The 18795-nt window shown below is 55.2% G+C and overlaps 1 protein-coding gene across 1 annotated transcript; it reads right to left on the bottom strand.

Annotated features, from left to right (window-relative positions):
* Window positions 1-9065: 9065 nt before the first annotated feature.
* Window positions 9066-10276, bottom strand: SPAAR (small regulatory polypeptide of amino acid response). Its single transcript, XM_051856793.2, has one exon. It carries the CDS (start codon window positions 10126-10128, stop codon window positions 9901-9903), a length of 228 nt encoding a protein of 75 aa, XP_051712753.1. The 5' UTR covers window positions 10129-10276; the 3' UTR covers window positions 9066-9900.
* Window positions 10277-18795: the final 8519 nt, after the last annotated feature.

Here is an 18795-nt window from a genome sequence, read left to right as displayed (position 1 = left end):
TCTGCTTTGCGCTCCAGTGCGACCTCTGTGGTTGTAGCCATTGTATCTACAGTCTGGCCAGGCGGGAGGAGGGCAGGCACAGAACAGCTCTCACCTCTATTTGAAGACATCACCCGGAAGTCACGCGTCACTTCCGTGGCCGGTCCTAACTGCGGGTGACCCAGTGGTGGTGGTTTCCCAGGGAGGACAAAGCGGGAAGCCGTGGCTGGGAGATTAAGTAAGTGTGCGTGCCACCTGTGCGCGCGATCGGACATAACCATGGCTGATCCAACCCCAGCGATCGGCTTGCTGAAAACCTGCTGAACCTAACGCCCGATCGTAAAGGCTTCCACATCTCCAACTCCCGAGGACAAGATGGGTGAAAACCACCAGTGGCCAAAACTGAGGCCCGTGAAAAGGTATCCCGGATGGTGACCACTGCAAACAAACAAACGGGCGTAGCTGCCATCTCCTGGCTCCGTGCTTCCGTGAAGGGATCCTTTCCAGCATTTCTCAAAAATGTGGCTTTCTCGCATTCCAAATCCTGAGGAAATTAAGTTGAGAAATCTAGAAAGCTGAGGAAAGCACTCCCCCATGAGAATTAAAACTCCGCAGTCCACACGGAGGCGCCACTGGTGCAAAGGAGTCCGCTGGCACCAGAGCTACAGACAGTGCCAGGAATGCAGCTGAAGTTCAGGCTGCTGGTCCCTGAGTGCAGGAGACCCACGGGCACCCCGCCATCCACTGCGGCCTTGTCATCAGCACTAGCGCGCCGTGTTGGCTCACAAAGGTTCGAGAGACAGCCGGTGGTGTGCATCCCCAGTTCCCCGTGGCAGCACACTGCTGGCTTGGCACCAGCCATAGCGGCAGCACGGACACCTCCCCGAGGAACACAGCAGACGGAGCCTGTGTTTCTTTCCAGGAGAGCAGCTTGACTAGCACACACGGGTCGTGTGTGCTTGTGGCCGGCTCTGCCTCTACTGGTAAGTCAGTTTTGCAAATAACATAAATATTAGCTTGTACACGTAGGACACTTGTGCAAATCCCACGGCGGTGCTGGAAAAAGTAACACATTTTGGAGGCAAAATAAGTCCTTAAATAGACGATTTGAATGTCATCAAAAAGTGATTCCATTAGCCTTGCTGGTAATAATAACATTTTGTTATCATTATTGGAAAATGGCCCAATGATGGTCACCAAGCATTTGAATATTCACTCCCTACTGCAGGTCTTTGTAACAAGAGACAGCAAACAGCAGAAGATGTGAATGTGACTGCAGAGTTCTTCAACTTAAAGTCAGACACTGCTAAAATCTAAATGATCAAGAATATTGATTACAACACCAAAATCAAGACGAGGGTAAGTGGACAAAAAAAAATTCATAATGGAAAGAGGAAAGGAGTGCAGAGATGACCGAGCGGTGGTGGCCTTGGAGCTGACCTTGAGCACCAGTCAGCCCTTGGTCACGGAGAACTCAACGGAGGGAGACTCAGAATCCAATTGGTGTAGTGGGTACAGCCACCGCCTGCAGTGCTGGCATCCCATATTGGCGCCAGTTCGAGTCCCATCTGCTCCACTTCCAATCCATCTCCCTGCTAATGTGCCTGGGAAAGCAGTGGAAGATGGCTCAAGTCCTTGGGCCCCTGCACCCATGTGGGAGACCCGGAAGAAGCTCCTGGCTCCTGGATTCAGATCGGCCCATCTCCGGCCGTTGCAGCCATTTGGGGAGTGAACCAGCAGATAGGAGACCTTTCTCTCTGTCTCTCCCTCTCACTGTCTATAACTCTGACTCTCAAATAAATAAATAAAATCTTTTTAAACAAATGATAGAGGGTGGGCATGTGGCAGAGCAGATGAAGTCCCACTTGGGACTCCTGCATCCCACACTAGAGTGCCTGGTCCAGTCATGGCTCCGCTCCTAATCCAACCTCCTGCTGAAGCACACCCTGGAGGAAGCAGGTGATGGCTCAAGTGCTTGGGTCCCTGTCACCCCTGTGAGAGACCTGGATGGAGTGACAGGCTTCTGGTCCAGCTTGGCCCAGCTCTGGCTGTTGCAGGCATTGGGACAGTGAATGAGCAGATAAAAGTCTATCTGTCTCTGTTTCTCTGCCTTTCAATAAAATGAATATAAGTAGGTGAATCTTTAAGAAAGATGATCTTTTAAATGTGTTATTACCTTTCAATTTTTAAATTGATTTTCATTTGATTATTTTGTGTTAACATTCCTGTATTTTTAACATTTTCCACATCCAATGTCTATATCAGGTAAAAAAAATTTTTACATGATATTAAAATAATCTTGTCAAAATCTATTGGTTTGTAGTAATAATAAACCATAAAATCATTTATTTTTTTACAGAAAACTTCTGAAGTTTTAACATTATCCTACCACAGAAAATTATTATTCCTGTGGTCACTCATTATTATTTAAAACCATACAAAAAGAATGTTATGAAAAATATGTAACTTTGTGATTTCAGGAATGCCTGAGAATTCCCAGAAATTCCACGTTCTCATTCCTGAATCCGGAACATTGGTCTCAACTAGAAATTCGGAAAATTCCTCTGGGTTACTGGCTATCAAATTTTTTAAGCCACAAAAAAAATCCCTTTTTTTAAACAAGAAAAATCCCTTTTTGGTCAAACAAAATGTATCCTGGATACAAAGATTTTTTTAAAAAAGAGATGAAAATGAGCCTTTGGCTGAAGGAGACAGGGAATAAGGAAATGGGGTTGGACCTTGATCTTGGCAGCCAGTTTTCTGAGTGGCCAGAGGTAGGGCCGGTCACCTTAGTGTGTAAGTCTTGGTTTCCTCGTCTGCAAACTGTGGCTACAGCCAGCTCTACTGAGCCCCCAGGCTTGTCACAGGGGTCCATGGAGCTGTGACACCCATGACAGAGTAAGAGCAGGTGTCAGCGTTGCCTTGCCAAGGTTCTGCACTGCTCTCTGGGGACACAGAGGGTCGGCAGTCCCACTGGAGAGGACACACACACGTTGGGTACAAGCCTGACCAAGTGAGCCCAGCAGGTGACATGGGACAGAAAGCCCAGGCCCAACATCACATGCACATGTTCAAAGGGCAAAGTCCTAGATTAATGGTACTGAAGAGGGTGGCATTCAAGCCAATGGTGGGGTCCCAAGATGGGGCTTTTGGGAAGTGATTGGATTGGGTTAGGTTGCTAGGGTGGAGCCCCGGCATGGAATTGTGATCCATTTGTAAGGAGAGACCACGCAGGTGTACAGGCTCCGTCTCTCTGCTTCCTTCTCGCCGTGGGATCACTCCTCCACCATCCTCCAACCCCACCAGACACCAACGGGATAAGCCGAGGGGATCACCCAGTCTTAGACTGAGAACCTCCAAAACCATAAGCCGCCATCTTCTCGGGGATGTGTGAGAGCGGTGGGAAGCTGACTAGCACACCTCATCCCAGCCACTCCCTTGGGATCTTATCTCCACAAGAATCTGCCCCCTGTTAAGGGCGTCAAGATGCAAACGAATCCTTGGTTTAAAATCTGGTCACTCTAGCTGGTCGACATGGGCAGCGCAACAGAAAATTTCATCCCTCACATGGAAGTTGGGGACGACACAAAGGGGAGTGGGGATTATGAGGAAGCTTGAGCTCCCGGAAATGGGGACCAGAACACTGCATTCAGTCTGAAGGTGCCATCAAACGTGAGAAGGTCGCCAGCGACGCCAGCTTCCCTCTTTTTTTTTTTTTTTTTTCAATTTTTTTTTTAACTTTTATTTAATGAATATACGTTTCCAAAGTACGAATAATGGATTACTATGGCTTCCCCCCCATACCGTCCCTCCCACCCACAACCCTCCCCTTTCCCACTCCCTCTCCCCTTCCATTCACATCAAGATTCATTTTCGATTATCTTAATATACAGAAGATCAGCTTAGTATACATTAAGTAAGGATTTCAACAGTTTGCTCCCACACAGAAACATAAAGTGAAAAATAATAGATGATTTTTTTTTAATGATGATGAAATCAGATCAGACCTATTGTCATGTTTAATCCCAGTGAGAGTCAAGTTGAGAGTTGATGGTTTCTTTTCTTTTCTTTTTTTTTTTTTTTTTACAGAGGATCAGTTTAGTATGCATTAAGTAAAGATTTCAACAGTTTGCACCCCCATAGAAACACAAAGTGAAATATATTATTTGAGTACTTGTTATAGCATTAAATCTCAATGCACAGCACATTAAGGACAGAGATCCTACATGAGGAGTAAGTGCACAGTGACTCCTGTTGTTGACTTTACCAATTGACACTCCTGTCTATGGCATCAGTAATCTCCCTATGCTCCAGTCATGAGTTTCCAAGGCTATGGAAGCCCTCTGAGTTCTCCGACTCTTATCTTGTTTAGACAAGGTCATAGTCAAAGTGGAGGTTCTCTCCTCCCTTCAGAGGAAGGTACCTCCTTCTTTGAAGACCTGTTCTTTCCACTGAGATCTCACTCACAGAGATCTTTTGCCAGAGTGTCTTGGCTTTCCATGCCTGAAATACTCTCATGGGCTTTTCAGCCAGATCTGAATGCCTTTAGGGCTGACTCTGAGGCCAGAGTGCCATTCAGGACATCTGCCATTCTATGAGTCTGCTGAGTATTTCACTTCCCATGTTGGATCACTCTCCCCTTTATTTATTCTATCAGTTAGTGTTAGCAGGTACTAGACTTGCTTATGTGCTCCCTTTGACTCTTAGTCCTTTCATTATGATCAATTGTGAACTGAAATTGATCACTTGGACTAGTGAGATGGCATTGGTACATGCCACCTTGATGGGATTAAATTGGAGTCCCCTGGTATGTTTCTAACTCTACCATTTGGGGCAAGTCAGCTTGAGCATGTCCCAAATTATATATCTCTTCCCTCTCTTATTCCTACTCTTATGTTTAACAGGGATCACATTTCAGTTAAATTTCAACACTTAAGAATAACTGTGTATTAATTACAGAATTAAACCAGTCATATTAAGTAGAACAGACAAAAAAACTACTAAGAGGGATAATGTATTAAGTTGTTCATTAGCAGTCAGGGCTATGCTGATCAAGTCACCGTTTCCCATAGTGTCCATTTCACTTCAGGAGGTTTCCTTTTTGGTGTTCAGTCAGTTGTCACCGATCAGGGAGAAGCCAGCTTCCCTCTTATGACTGGGACTTCCGCCTGTCAAAAGCCAGGAGGGCCTGAGCCGTGTCCCCTTCTCCCCTGGGCATCCATGGCTGACCCAGCAGGAGGACGCAACTTTGGCCGCACCCCATGCACCCCGTGTGTCCTTGCTAAGTGGGGCCCTAGCAGCTCTCAGGCCAGGGGAGCCTTTGTGCAAAGAACAGTTGTTTGTCCTGGAACGGCCATCGGCCAGCTGGGCCATCGGCCAGCTCACTTTCCCTAACCTTTGTACGAGTGTCTTAAGGCACTATGGCAAGTCGGGAAAACACAACGGAGGCTTGCTCAACTAAGGGCCCACGGGACAGAAGCTACAGGGTCGAAAGCAATCTCCCCCCCGAGCCGTCCCCACTGAGGCCATCTTCTGCTTCTAGACTTGCTCCTGTGTCACAGAAACTCACACACAGAAGAGGGGACTTCGAAAAGTCCATGAGAAACTCGCGTTATGTGTTAGTGCCATTTTTCACCCACTTTGAGGCCCCTCACGTCTGTAATTCAGGTTTTTGTTCTATTTTTGTTTTCTTGGCAATGATGCTTTTTTTAATAAGACCACCCTGTCACTTGCTGCTTTTTTCTCTATTTATAGTGAGTCGTTCCCAAGTCAGTACATCTCTGTAAGGGCCACCTATTATTTCATTTTGCGGAGGTCTCATAATTTTTTCATCTATTTTCCCATTAATGATGCCTGGCTCTTCATAATATTTTACCATTAAAAATAATATTGCAGGGGCTGGCACTATGGTGCAATGGTTAAAGCCACCATCTGCGGTGGCGGCATCCCGTGTGGATGCCAGTTCGAGTCCCAGCTGCTCCACTTCTGATCCATCTCCCTGCTAATGCACCTGGGAAAGACGTAGAAGATGGCCCACATCCTTGGGCCCCTGCACCTGTGTGGGAGACCTGGAAGAAGCTCCAGGCTCCTGGCTTCGGATCTGCCCAGCTCTGGGCAGCCATCTGGGGAGTGAACCAGTGGATGGAAGACCTCTCTCTCTCTCTCTCTCTCTCTGCCTCTCTGTAACTCTGACTTTCAAATAAATAAATCTTAAAAAAAAAAAAAAAAAAAAAGGAAAGGAAAGGAAAGGAAAGAAAGTGCCAGACCAGCCCCACCTGGGGCACTCGGCTGTCCCCCGCAAGCCTGCGCAGAGTGCGTGGCTGGTCTCTGTCTCCCGCTGTGTCTGCCTCTGTGGACCTGGCAAAGCACAATGACCCCTTTGTACTACTTGGAACCAGTGGTTTCCTTTAAGAAAGGTGCATGTCCGGAAAACGCTATGTCAAGGCTTCCTGATTCCAGAATCAAGCCTGTTCCGGAGAGAAGCACCACCCTGGTTTCAAGGCCAGGGAATGCGGAGGAAGAGCAGGGTGGGGGGAAGGGGCGTCTCTTCTCCCTGCCCCCTCCTGGAGTACGATCCAGCATCTTGACACTGCTTCATGTCCTCTGTGCAACCAGGGAAACTGAGGCCCAGCCAGTTAGTGGAGAGTGGAGAGATGACTAGCCCTCTCCACTGTGGGGGCTGTGAGGGGGCAGAGCAAGCTCCCCCAGTCCTTTGCCCTGGGGTGGAGCTGCGGGGGAGCCCCGGGAGGCCAAGGGCAGGAAGGATCCAACGGGAGGTGAGGCACCTTTTTCTCTGCAGGTGCAAAGCCTTCGGGAGGCCTGCGGGGGCTGGCTCAGGGCTGAGGTCTGTCCACCCAGACTCTACCCTCTACACACGGTGGTGCCCAAGAAAGTCAAAAATGCTGGTGGGGGCAGGGTCAGCAAGGACTGTGCTCAGCTGAACCTGGGGCTTCCTTCCTCCTGACGCCGTGAAATGGCTAAGAGTGGCAAGAGCACCTCAGCCAACACACACACACATATATATACACCACAACACACCCTGCACACTCACACTGACACTCACATGCCACAACATAGACGCTCACACACAGTCATACCACACACACCCTGCGCACTCACACTCCACACCTGTCACACACACCACTCACACTGACACTCCAACACACACACCACACCTGTCACATACACCACTCACACGCTCACACTAACACACACACCACACACGTCACATACACCACTCACACGCTCATTAACACACACACCACACACGTCACACACACCACTCATACACACTCCACACATGTCACACACACCACCCCCATGCTTGGACTCATTCACACACACACACACACACACACACACACACGGATTATCGGCCTGGAGCTCTGATTGGCCTAGCTGTCCTGTGTTGTCATTCGCCGACTCTGGCATCCCCGCTCCCTGGCCTGCAGTGTTCTAACCCCGCTTGCTCCCGCCTTCCTGTCCCTTCTGCAGCTGCTCCCCTGGGCCCCGCCCTTGGCCACCTTCGCTGTGCCCGGCTTCCCCAGACCCCACGAGGGGCTGCCTTGGGCACCTCCTCCCCCACGTCTGCCATGAGGCCACCTCTCCCAGCTCTTGGGTGTGCCTGTGGGGACCCACGTGGCAGGCCACGGGGGCTGCCCTGGTCGTCGTCCACCACCCAGAGACCTGCAGGCCACAGGTGGCAGGAAGCGCTTCCCTCGGGGTCTGGCTGTGTTCCTTCTCACGCCAGGCCCAGCTGAGCCGCTTACTCCCTGCCGGCACTGTCCCTGATCCAGCACTCTCCCGGGACCGTCTTTGCTGATGTCCCTTCCTTCACTTCTTCAAGCCCGGCTCCTCCTCCAGGGTGTGTTATCTGGAGTTCACTGAGGGCTGGGGCCATGTCAAGGTGACCCCACGCACCCTGCCAGGACCCGGTACACAGGCAGTCTTGGGTTGGTGTTTATTGAATAGAGTGAATGACTGAGTAAGAGAATGAGTGATGGGGCGAATGAATAAATGCACAGGAAGTTCGACTGAGTGAGCACGTGCAGGACGGGGCAGGGGGCGGGTGGACAGGTGAGAGGGGAGGTGGCGAGGTGCGTGGGCAGGTAGGCGTGGGGATGGATGAGCAGGTGTCCAAATGCAGAGACCTCAGAGCGAGGCCAGGCCCCTCCACTGTGCGGTTCTCAGAGTCCTGGGATCCAGCCTGCAGACCCGCCCTGGGTTAACCCAGGGAGGGACGCGACCATGCAGTACAGGGCTAGGCACTCTGGGCTGGGCCCTGAGACTCCTTCCGTGTGAAGGGCGCCTGACCTGGAGCACAGCTCTTACTGCTGCTGCAGGGGCAGAGGGGGCCAAGGTCCCACACAGCTGTCTCTCCCCACCTGGAGCTCCTGGGCCCCAATATCTCTTTGTGTCTGAAGATGGCCACCTGCCTCTGACCACTCAGGGTGCCCCTGAGAACATGACGCTACTGAATTCCTATGGCGGTGGGCGCCCCAGGCCCCCACCCAGGAAGGACTTCAGGGCCTGCCTGGGCTGCAGCAGTCAAAGCCAGGGGGGCTGGTGGGGAAGGCACACAGAGAGAAAGGCAGGGAGACCAAGGGCCTGCCTGACGCTTGGGCTTCTTCCTCCAGCCCCTCCCGTGCGGAACCCTGGGACACACGCTGCACCCATCCGGGTCTCAGCCTGCCAGAGTCCCCTTCTGCCAGTCTCCGGCCTCCCTGGAGCCGGTTCCCTCCCACACACACATGCACAAGGCTCTGGTGTCAGGTGCGACCAGAACATGTTCTCAGGAGCCCCTGAAACTGAGCCCTCCCCTCCCATGCAAACCCATCCCTCTTTCTCCATCAGCCAGACTCTGTCTCTGCCCCCTCCTCCCCTATGGCAGCCACACAGCAAGGCACCCCTAGAGACCAGAGCCCTCCTCGGGCTCAGACCCGCCCCCCCAAAAGGAAGTCCCCAGAGAGCTGCAGGGCAGGGCTGGATGCACAGATGAGCCAGGAGCCTCTTAATTTTGCACCTCACACCCAAACTCTTTCAATACCTGCCATGGCGTTTTTTTCCATGGGCTGAGAGAGAACCGATTTCCTATGAAGAAGACCCGAATATCCCTTTATTTGTGATGAAGACGAGAGCAGTGTTACATGCTTTGAGTGTAACATAGCATTTCAGCTTTTTTTGGAATTATCTTTCTGTCCGTGATTTTTCTATCATTCCTAAGTGATGAAAATCACTCACATTCCACTTTCACTAAGGAAAGAAGTGAGCTACTAGAAAACAGCAATACAGCCTCGTTGGGAAATACATTTGAAAGTCCGCTTTCTGGCCTTCCTCTTAATAAAACATCTTGTACTTTCTGTGCCTCTTCTGTCTCCTTTTTCCTTTTGTGGTTTTCAAGACGAGATTTGGAAAGACCCATAAAAGGTTATACTTTCTCCATTGTCGAAGAGATCACTTGTGCGCAGAAAACAGCTCTTCGGCTTCAAAATTTTGGGGCTGTTTCAGACAACTGGCAGAGGACAGGCCTTTGGGGAAAGCTCTGTGCGAAAATACTCAATTAGGGGAGCCGGCAAGAAGTGGTTTCTAAAAGCGTCCACTTGGGGGCGCTGCATCTGCTGGGGCAATAAGAATTCTCGCACCGGCAGTGAGAGTTCCACGCGGTACTCCACAGAGCTGGCCTGCCACACGGTCCCACGCAACGGCTGTTCTCCTCCTCCCCTTCAGGAGGCAGGCCCCGCTGAGCTGTCGGGGTCGCAGCTGACTTCCATCAGGTCCCAGCACTGCCTTCCCTGTGGCTGCAGGGGCAGAGGCGGGATGGGCAGCATACAGGAGGGACGCACGGGGGCTGCAGGACGCGGAGGTGTGGGCTTGCGAGCAGGGCGGCTGAGCGCAGCCCCCTAGCAGAGCGGCTGCAGGATGTCACATGAAGGACCAGAAGTCCCGAGCACTCGGCCCTGGCTGGGTTTGGCGATTGGGCCCCGTGAAGAGGGACGCCTCCCGGCGAAATGTGGCCACCGTGAAGCTATGGCCAGGGCCCTCCTCAGGATCCGGGTTCCTCGAGTCACAGCTGAAGCAGCACAGGATGCAGGTGACGGCCACAGTGACCAGGAGCAGCACTGCCACCACCCCAATCACTGCCGTTTCCATGGCCACCGACCCACTGAGCAAGCATGGGGCATGTGGGAGCCTCAGCCCCCCATCGAAGCGGGGGTGGGGGAGCCTGGGCCCAGCGAAGCCGCGCGGAGGCCCCCGGCCCTGCCTGCCCTAGGCTGCCAGGCACCCACACATGGCCCTACTGCTGGGATCACAGTCCATCTCTTCTCTCTTCTAACCCTCGGCCAGGCTGGCATGAGCTGTGGTCAGTTCTACCGGCAGCTTCTAGAAGCGCAGTCCTGGAAGATGCGAGCAGAGACTCCCTGGACATGGAGGGCCGGAGATGCTGCTCAGGGCGAGCCTGGACAGCCTGGACAGCCCAAGGCCAACGGTGGTGCCTGCAAATTCCAAGAACAATGGGACAGTCAGGCCAAAGACAAAACACTCCCCCTCCTGGGAGCCTCTTGGGAGACTGGCAGCTCCCTTGCAGGGACCTTGGGTCAGTCCTTGGATCTGCGACCTCTCAGTTGCTGGGCGTGCTGGGCACAGGGTCACAGGTGGGTAGGAAGGTGGCTGGCAGCTCTGGGCCAGGTAGGGATTTGGGGGGAGCACTCACAGGTCACCCAGGTGGGAGGGGCTTCCTTTCTGTGCAGGGTTGGGGGAGGCGCATGCAGTGTGACCCCTTTGCCCCGGGTTCCCTCGGAGAAGCCCTGTTTGCTCATGCCCACTGCTCACATGCGGTGCTATGGAGACTCACCCTGGGCTCCGCGAGGGCCAGCTGTGGCTGCACCTGGGGCTGCGGCCTCCGGGCCATGCCGCTCCTCCCTGGGTGCTGCCGCTGTGGTCCTGCCTGAGACTTGGCTCTGAGATGTCCGAGCAGCTGCGAGCGCTTCCTGAAGGCCTTCCTCCAATTGTGAGTGAGGGCCGGGGCCTCCCAGCTGCCTGGGGGACAGGCCTCACCCCGCCCCTTCTGCACACCCCAAGCTGCCCCTGCCCTGCCCCCTGCTGGGGAGGTCCGGGGAAATGAGCCAGGCTCAGGCCACTGAATCAAGTCTGCAGAGAGGTCTCCCTGCCGGCCCTCACCGATCAGAGCCCTCCCACTCCGCATCTCTGAAGACTGCTCCCCCCACCCCACCCCCAGAGGAGAGTCAGTAGCGCCCCTCTTCTGAGAAACGGAACCACGAGGAACAGGAACTAAAGGGGCGGAACACAGCAGCCCTGCGTGGCGAGACACAGATGCCGACGGGCTGCTTAGAGCCCGCCACTCGTCAGTGGGGGCCGAGGAGGGACCTCCCTGCGGCCACCCCTGGGTCAGTGCTCTTTGGAGGCACCACGCAACCACAGAGCAATCGGCTGCAGGCTTACTCATCAGAGAGGGCAAAGGGCTGGCCAAGGTCACACAGCCTGGCCCTTTACAATTGCCCCAAGGCCCGAGGGAACTATTAGGCCACAGATAGCCTGCAGATTCTCTTTCCCTTTGCTGAGATGAATGGACAGGCCGGGCACTGGGCTCCTCCACAGGCAGGGAGCGTACTGCGGCCCCGGGAAGGAGCCAGGTTCTCTGCCGACCTGCAGCGCCGTGGCCTCCAGCTGAATTCCCAACACCAACTAACAGATGCGGCTGATATGGGGTGCCAGGGCGGGGACCCTGCTTGAAGCTTGATTGTTGGTTCTGTGACTTCTCATGCGCCTGTTGTTTGTGTGGGTTCCCTGCGGCAGGTGTGGGGGTGCAGCCCACGCCGAGCCCCGCTGTCTCTGGCCTTTCCCGAGGTCCCTTCCTCGGCCCATCTGTAAGTCCGAGTGGAGATGCTCCCGAAGGGGCAGAGCCGAAGGTGGACAGACTGGCAGGAGTCCAGGGTGGAGAGTGAGGCCCCGGCCAGGGCAGAATGGGGGCGGGCGGGGGATGGAGAAGGAGAGGTGGTCTCGAAGGACTACAGAGAGAGAGCTGGCCGCACTACAGAAACCTAACATGTCCTGCACAGTGAATTTGCCTCCCCTCCCCCCAACACCTCCCTCCGCTGCCCTCACAGAAAACCCACTGGGAAATAAAAGGGAAAGAGGACATTCTGTTCTCGTGAGTCACCCGGCCCTGTTCTCCACCCCTCCCCACCGCCTGGCCTGGCCCCCCGGGCTCACCTCCCTCCGCTTTCCTCCCCAGCTCACAGGAGCAGGCTGAAGGCCTCAGCGCGAGCTTCCTACCTCACAGAGCACACTGGCCGGCGTGGGCAGGAGTGAGCCTCTGATACCCGCCCCACGTTAGGTGAGAAGAAACGGAAGCCCAGAGGAGGCCAACACTCTCCTAGGGCCGCCCAGCACCCCAGCAGCACCTGCAGGCCCCAGCGGGGGCTGCCCCAGTTACCAAGAAACACCGACTTCACACCACCGGCTGGGGCTCCCTGGGGTCCCAGGGCTCCAAGGGTCTGGACACTGGCTGGAGGGCGCCCAGGGAGCTAACGCAGGCAGCCTCCGCTCCCCTCTCTCCTGCCCCGTCCACCGGTGGCCCCACAGCCAGAGCCCACACTGCAGCCCCAGGGCCAGCTCCAGGCACTCACACCCTGTGGAGAAAGCATCCCCAGGGCAATGGGGGGGGGGGCGCTGAGGGCAAACCCCCGCCGCCGCCCCCCCCCCCCCCCCCCCCCGCTGCAGTCAAGGGCCTCTCCAAAGCTGCTCAGGGGCTTTTACTTCCTCGTGCTGAAAGCACCACCCACTGGGCCACATAACCCCAACCTGCATCGTCCTATCTGCACGGGCACGCTCCAGGCCTCCCCCAACCGCCCTCCTCAGGCTGAGCCAGCCAGAGGCTGTGTGCTGCCATCTGCCCATGTGCTGGCCCTGCCGGACTCCCTTGCTACTTCTGGGGCCCACTGGGAGTCAGTGGCCAAGTGGGGTTGCCCGGCCACCCCTGTGCTCCTCCCCGCAAGCTGCCAGTGTCCGCAGAGCTGCCTCAGGGCTCCTCCAGGCTCTGCCGCCAGAGGACGCAGGCTCTGTGTGCCCTTGAAGCCCCAGCAGGACCCAGAGATGCACCCGTCCTGGTGCCCGAGGGCACGGCAGCGTCATCGGCGGCCTCGGTGAGCGCGGTGGTGATGGTGGTGGTGGAGGCCGGCACTGGGCCCGTGAGATGCGGGGCCAGCGTGGTGGCGATGGTGAAAGGGTGCCAGGCGACCCCCGCCTCGGCCCCGGCCCCGGCCCCGGAAGAGCCGGGGCTGGACCCACCGGCCCCGGTTTCCCGCCGCGGCTGGGTGGTTCCTCTCCACGTCCCGGTCCTGGTGTCCAGGGAAGAGGCAGGTAGCCAGCAGCAGCAGCAGCAGCAGCACAGCCACGGCAACACCAGCGACCCAGCCCAGCAGGGTTGTGCTCTCCAGGGGGCCTGGCATCTGGGGGCTGTGCGGCCTCCCCTGCTTGGTGGCTCCCTGCTCCCCTTCAGTGGCCTCTTCTGAGCCTCAGCCACTGGACTGTGTTGTCCCAGCTCCTGTGGGCTGGCCAGCAGCCAGGGAATGTGGGCGAGGACTGTTTGGACGGGAGCTCCTGGCCCGGGGCCACGCCATGGGCGGTCAACTTTGGGGGAGGCCTGGTAGGAGCCTGGGCAGGGACAGAGGAGGAAAGATAAGAGATCAAGGTCTGGGGCCAGCTCTGGGGCCTAGCTGGTAAAGCTGCCTGGGATGCCGGCATCGCATGTGGGCACCAGTTCATGCCCCAGCTGCTCTACTTCTGATTTAGCTCCCTGCTAATGCGCCAGGGAAAGCAGCAGAAGATGGTCCAAGTCCTTGGGCCCCGGCCACACAAGTGGGAGACCTGGAAGAAGCTCCTGGCTGCTGGCGTCAGCCTGGTCCTGCTGTGGCTATTGTAGCAGGTGGAAGATCTCTTTCTCTCCTTCTGCCTGTAAATCTTTCAAATAAATAAATAAATCTTAAAGAGAGAGAAAGAGATCTCAACCTCTACTACACTTCTGCTAACTAGCTGAGTGACCAGGTGGGGCCCTCTCCCTCTCACTCCCCCTCCCCCCTCCCCTACTGTAGGCTTTGGGGTACTCTTGTAGGGACCAGAGGTCAAGGTCAAGCTATAGAACCAGTCCACTCACTGGTGCTGCAATCGTGCACAGGTTATTTAGCTTCTCTGCCCCTCAGTCTGCTCATCTGTAAAATGGCTCATAATAGCACCCACCCCTTCGGACTTTCTGAGGATTAGTGGAGAGACAGCATTTACACCGCTTTCCTGCCACGTGTGAGCCAGGATGACCGTGCAGTGGTCTCTGCTGGATTACTTGGGAGTTGCTGTCAGCTGCAAGTCTGGGGTTCCCCAACCTGCCGCCGACTAAGTCCTCGGGGGCTCAGGTGGGTTCTGTTCAATGGGTAACCCCAATCTTGGTGAGCTTCAGGAGCCCATAGCAGACTGTCGGCATCCAGGAAGATCCTCACCCCACGGGGACCGGGGACCAGGGACCGGGGACCGGGAGGCAGCGGTCCCTGGTGGCGGCCCGCGGTTGCTGAGGGTGGGAAGGATGCCACTGGGCGCAGGCTGGCTGAGCCTCAGGCCCAGCCTCCTGCTGCCCTGTCCCACAGCCACAGTTGGCCATAAATGGCAGCCATGAATGGCACTGACGCTGGGGAAATTAGGGCGGGCAGACAGCGACTCTCCTCCTAGTCCCTAAACCCCTGCTGCTCGTCACACACCAGCCCCGGGGACAGCCGCTCGCTCCCTTTCTGCCATGGGCCTCTTGGGTGATTCTCAAAGCTCCCGCTCACACACAGCCCAGGAACGCATCTGGATCTCGGGGGGCCTCCAGGCAGAGTCCCCAGCCCCTCTGCCCCTGCCCCTCGTGGGCGAGCTTGAGGGCTCGTCTCTGGGCTACCTGGACATGTGTTTCCAGAAGCAGCAAGGCTGGCTCCCTGAGCTGGACAGCACCTCCGCCCTGGGATGCAGCCAAACCCCTGCCCCTGCCCCTGCCCCCAGCCTTGGTTCTTCCATGAAAGTCCCAGAGCAAGAGGGGACCTCTGGGGACCCTTCCCTGTCTGCCTCAATCCCTGCCAAGTTCTCTCAGGGAAGCCTCAAACCATTGATGAAAATCCTCACCGGATGTCAAGGCTAATGCTGCCTGCCACGGAGTCGGGCCCAGGGGCCAGCAGGTCTAATGAATCCTGGGGTTTCTCTGGCCCTTGGGAGAAGTTACTGGAACTTTTAATGAAGTAGGAGTAAGAACTCTTCCTGCTGCCTCCTGCGGCCCTAGGAGCCCTGCTGCCTTCCCTGGGGGCAGCTAGGAGGGAACTCTGCTGGGGGTAGTAGGCGTGCCAGTGGGGGGGCGGTCAGAGTCACACAGGGAATCTCCTTCAGAGCTTTTCCCGCCCCAACAGCCCCTGGATTGCAACCCGCAGAACTTCAGCCCTCGCCTAGAGATGGGGAAACCAAGGCCACACAAGGGAAGAGACTTGTCTGAGCCCCCTGAGCTTTGTGGGCTGTTGTCTACAGCAGGAAATCAACAGGAACATGCCCGGGTCTGCTGTCAGCTGGGACTTTGCACAGAAACAAAGGAGGATGGAGGGCAGGTGTGGAGGGGCCTGAGGCTTGTTCCCTCCCAGCTGGACAGAGATGGGACTCCAAGGTGACGTTTTATCAGCAGCTCCCGGTACTCAGTACTGGAGTTGAGGGAGAGAGGCACTGAGACTCCAGCCCTCCAGGGCTTCCGGAGTGACTGGAATCAGGGCTTGCAGGACTGACAATGTTAGAGGAACTGTGGCCGTGGCTTTATCATTGTATTTATCCCCCAGGGCTGGGTCTTCTGCACCTTCCCAACTGAAGGCCGGGAGCTCCAACCACAGGGCTATTGCAGGAGCCTCGGAAGCACCTATCATTTAGCTTCCAGGGTGCACAGATCCACGCATGCAAGTGTGTGCCCCGGAAACCAGCACTGCTCTGTGGGCAGCCTCATGTACCAGTACTCATGCATGCACACACTCACCCCACGGCACTCACAGCGGTTCTGGATGAGCTCACAAACCCAGACCGGACCCCAGTGGGCGGTTTCAGTTGTCCAGCAGCAACCACATTGTTTTCACTAATTGGTGGCACCACCTAGTGGTAACACTGTAAATAAATCAGTTTTGTGTTCTGACCTGTCAAAAGGGACAGTGTCCTGACTTTTGTTTATAAGTTATCATCTGAATCCCTGCATAGAACTCTTCTCCATCCCAAATCCCCATTGAAATGGCTACAGAGGGGCCAGCACTGTGGCATAGCAGGTAAAGCCGCAGCCTGCCATGCCAGCATCCCATATGGGTGCTGGTTTGTATCCCAGCTGCTCCTCTTCCCATCCAGCTCTCTGCTATGGCCTGGGAAAGCAGTAGAAGACGACCCAAGTGCTTGGGCCTCTGCACCTGCATGGGAGACCCAGAAGAAGCTCCTGGCTCCTGGCTTTGGATCGGCACAGCTCTGGCCGTTGCAGCCAACTGGGGAGAGAACCAGCAGATGGAAGACTTTCTCTCTCTCTCTCTCTCTCTCTCTCTCTCTCTCTCTCTCTGTCCGCCTCTCCTTCTCTCTCTGTGTGACTCTGACTTTCAAATAAATAAATAAATATTTTTAAATAAAGAAAAAGAAATGGCTGCAGAATGAAAAGTCGGGAAATACTACTTGGAAATCAGTAGAGTTGCATTACCAGCCCAGACACTTCAAGAAATTTCTGCTAGCTGGCATGCGGATGGAAGCAGGCTGATGGATGTGCTGACGGAGGGTGGGCATTCTCCGGAGGCAGTGGTGGCTGCGCCTCAGAAGAGCCTCCCTAAATCTCTGCATCGGACAACCAGGGCTAGGAACAAGGCAGACCAGGGCTAGGAACAAGGCGGGAGCTGGGGCAGCAGGAACCAGTGAGTGATCTTGGGCACTGCAAGTTTCTGCTCCCCACGGAGAGGGCCAGGGCTCAGCCCATCTTCTGGTTTGTACAGACGGCAGGACGGGGCCAGCAGGATCCTAACCCTGCCGCTGGCGCTGCCTAAAGAAGGGGGAGCCCCATGCTGCCTCTGCACATGCTGGAAAGAAGCTGCCCGCACAGCAGTCCCCTGCCCTCCCCCCTCCCCTCCCCTCCCCTCCCCTCCCCCCTCCCCTCCCCTCCCCGCCTTGCCTCGCCTCTTCCCTCCTCTCCTCTCCTCTCCTCTCCTCAGGAGCAGCTCTGCCCTCATCCTCCCAAAGCAGAAAACCAGTTTCTTTCTTCGTTGCTTGTAACAGGCTTGAAGATTATCTGTGTAATCTTTCCTAGAACCGTGGCAATTCCCCAGTCACAAACATGAGCAATCGAGGGAAGCAATTAGACAAGCGGAAAAAGATGGTAGCTTTGTACCCTGGTCTCGGGGGCTACCACAGAAACAGAGGAACTCCTTTATTTATATCCCAATAGGGTTCCAAAGGCAAATTTATATTCAAATATGGAAAAATATACAAGCCCAGGATGTTTATTTTCATATTAAAGACTGCTTTGAGACACCCCCCACCCCCCCACCCCTGTCTCAGAAAAAGATGGATCCAAAGGAAAGTTCCAGAATGCAAATATACTTCAATAACAGACTTTTCAGAAGTAGGTAACGTGGCTGGCGGCGCCGCGGCTCACTAGGCTAATCCTCTGCCTGCGGCGCCGGCACACCGGGTTCTAGTCCTGGTCAGGGCGCCAGATTCTGTCCAGGTTGCTCCTCTTCCAGGCCAGCTCTCTGGTGGGGCCCGGGAGTGCAGTGGAGGATGGCCCAAGTGCTTGGGCCCTGCACCCCATGGGAGACCAGGAGAAGCACCTGGCTCCTGCCTTCGGATCAGCGCGGTGCGCTGGCTGCAGCGGCCATTGGAGGGTGAACCAATGGCAAAAGGAAGACATTTCTCTCTGTCTTTCTCTCTCTCACTGTCCACTCTGCCTGTCAAAAAAATAAAAATAAAAAAGTAGGTAACGAGCCCGTAAAAAGACAGTCATTAAATAAATAAAGAAAATTTCCTTGGGGGCCGGTGCTGAGGCATAGCGAGTAAAGCCACTGCCTGAAGTGCCAGCATCTCATATATGGGAAACAATTCGAGTCCAGGCTGCTCCACTTCCAATCCAGCAGTAGAAGATGGCCCAAGTCCTTGGGCCACTGCACCCACGTGGGAGACCCAGAAGAAGATCCTGGCTCCTGGCTTCAGATTGGCTCAGCTCCAGCCATTGCGGCCATTTAGGGAGTGAATGAACCAGCAGATGGAAGACTTTCTCTCTCTCGCTCTCCCGCTCTCTCTCTCTCTCTCTCTCTCTCTCTCTATATATATATATATATATCATTCTTTGAAATAAGTAAGTAAATCTAAGAAAAAAGACCCAGCCATCAAATCACAAAGAGATCTGAGGAGGATCCTTAGCCACAAATCACCAAGTGAAAGAAGCCAGTGTGAAAAGGCCCTGTGCTGTGTGACGCCAACTCTGCGTCATTCCAGAAAAGGCAAAAGGATCTGTGGCTGCAGGCACCGCGGCTCACTAGGCTAATCCTCCACCTGTGGCGCCGGCACCCCGGGTTCCAGTCCCAGTTGGGACGCCGGATTCTGTCCCGGTTGCCCCTCTTCCAGTCCAGCTCTCTGCTGTGGCCCAGGAGTACAGTGGAGGATGGCCCAAGTGCCGCATGGGAGACCAGGAGGAAGCACCTGGCTCCTGGCTTCGGATTGGTGCAGCACCGGCCATGGGGGCCATTTGGGGACCATTTGGGGAAGGAAGCCCTTTCTCTCTGTCTC

Source organism: Oryctolagus cuniculus, chromosome 1 (assembly GCF_964237555.1).
Source record: "Oryctolagus cuniculus chromosome 1, mOryCun1.1, whole genome shotgun sequence".
Taxonomy (NCBI): Eukaryota; Metazoa; Chordata; class Mammalia; order Lagomorpha; family Leporidae; genus Oryctolagus; species Oryctolagus cuniculus.
Note: the sequence above shows the minus strand (reverse complement) of the source record. Positions and strands in the feature narration are given on the sequence as shown.

Excerpts from the sequence above, each read along its gene's own strand:
- SPAAR (XM_051856793.2), bottom strand. The coding sequence starts at position 10,128 with ATGGAAACGGCAGTGATTGGGGTGGTGGCAGTGCTGCTCCTGGTCACT.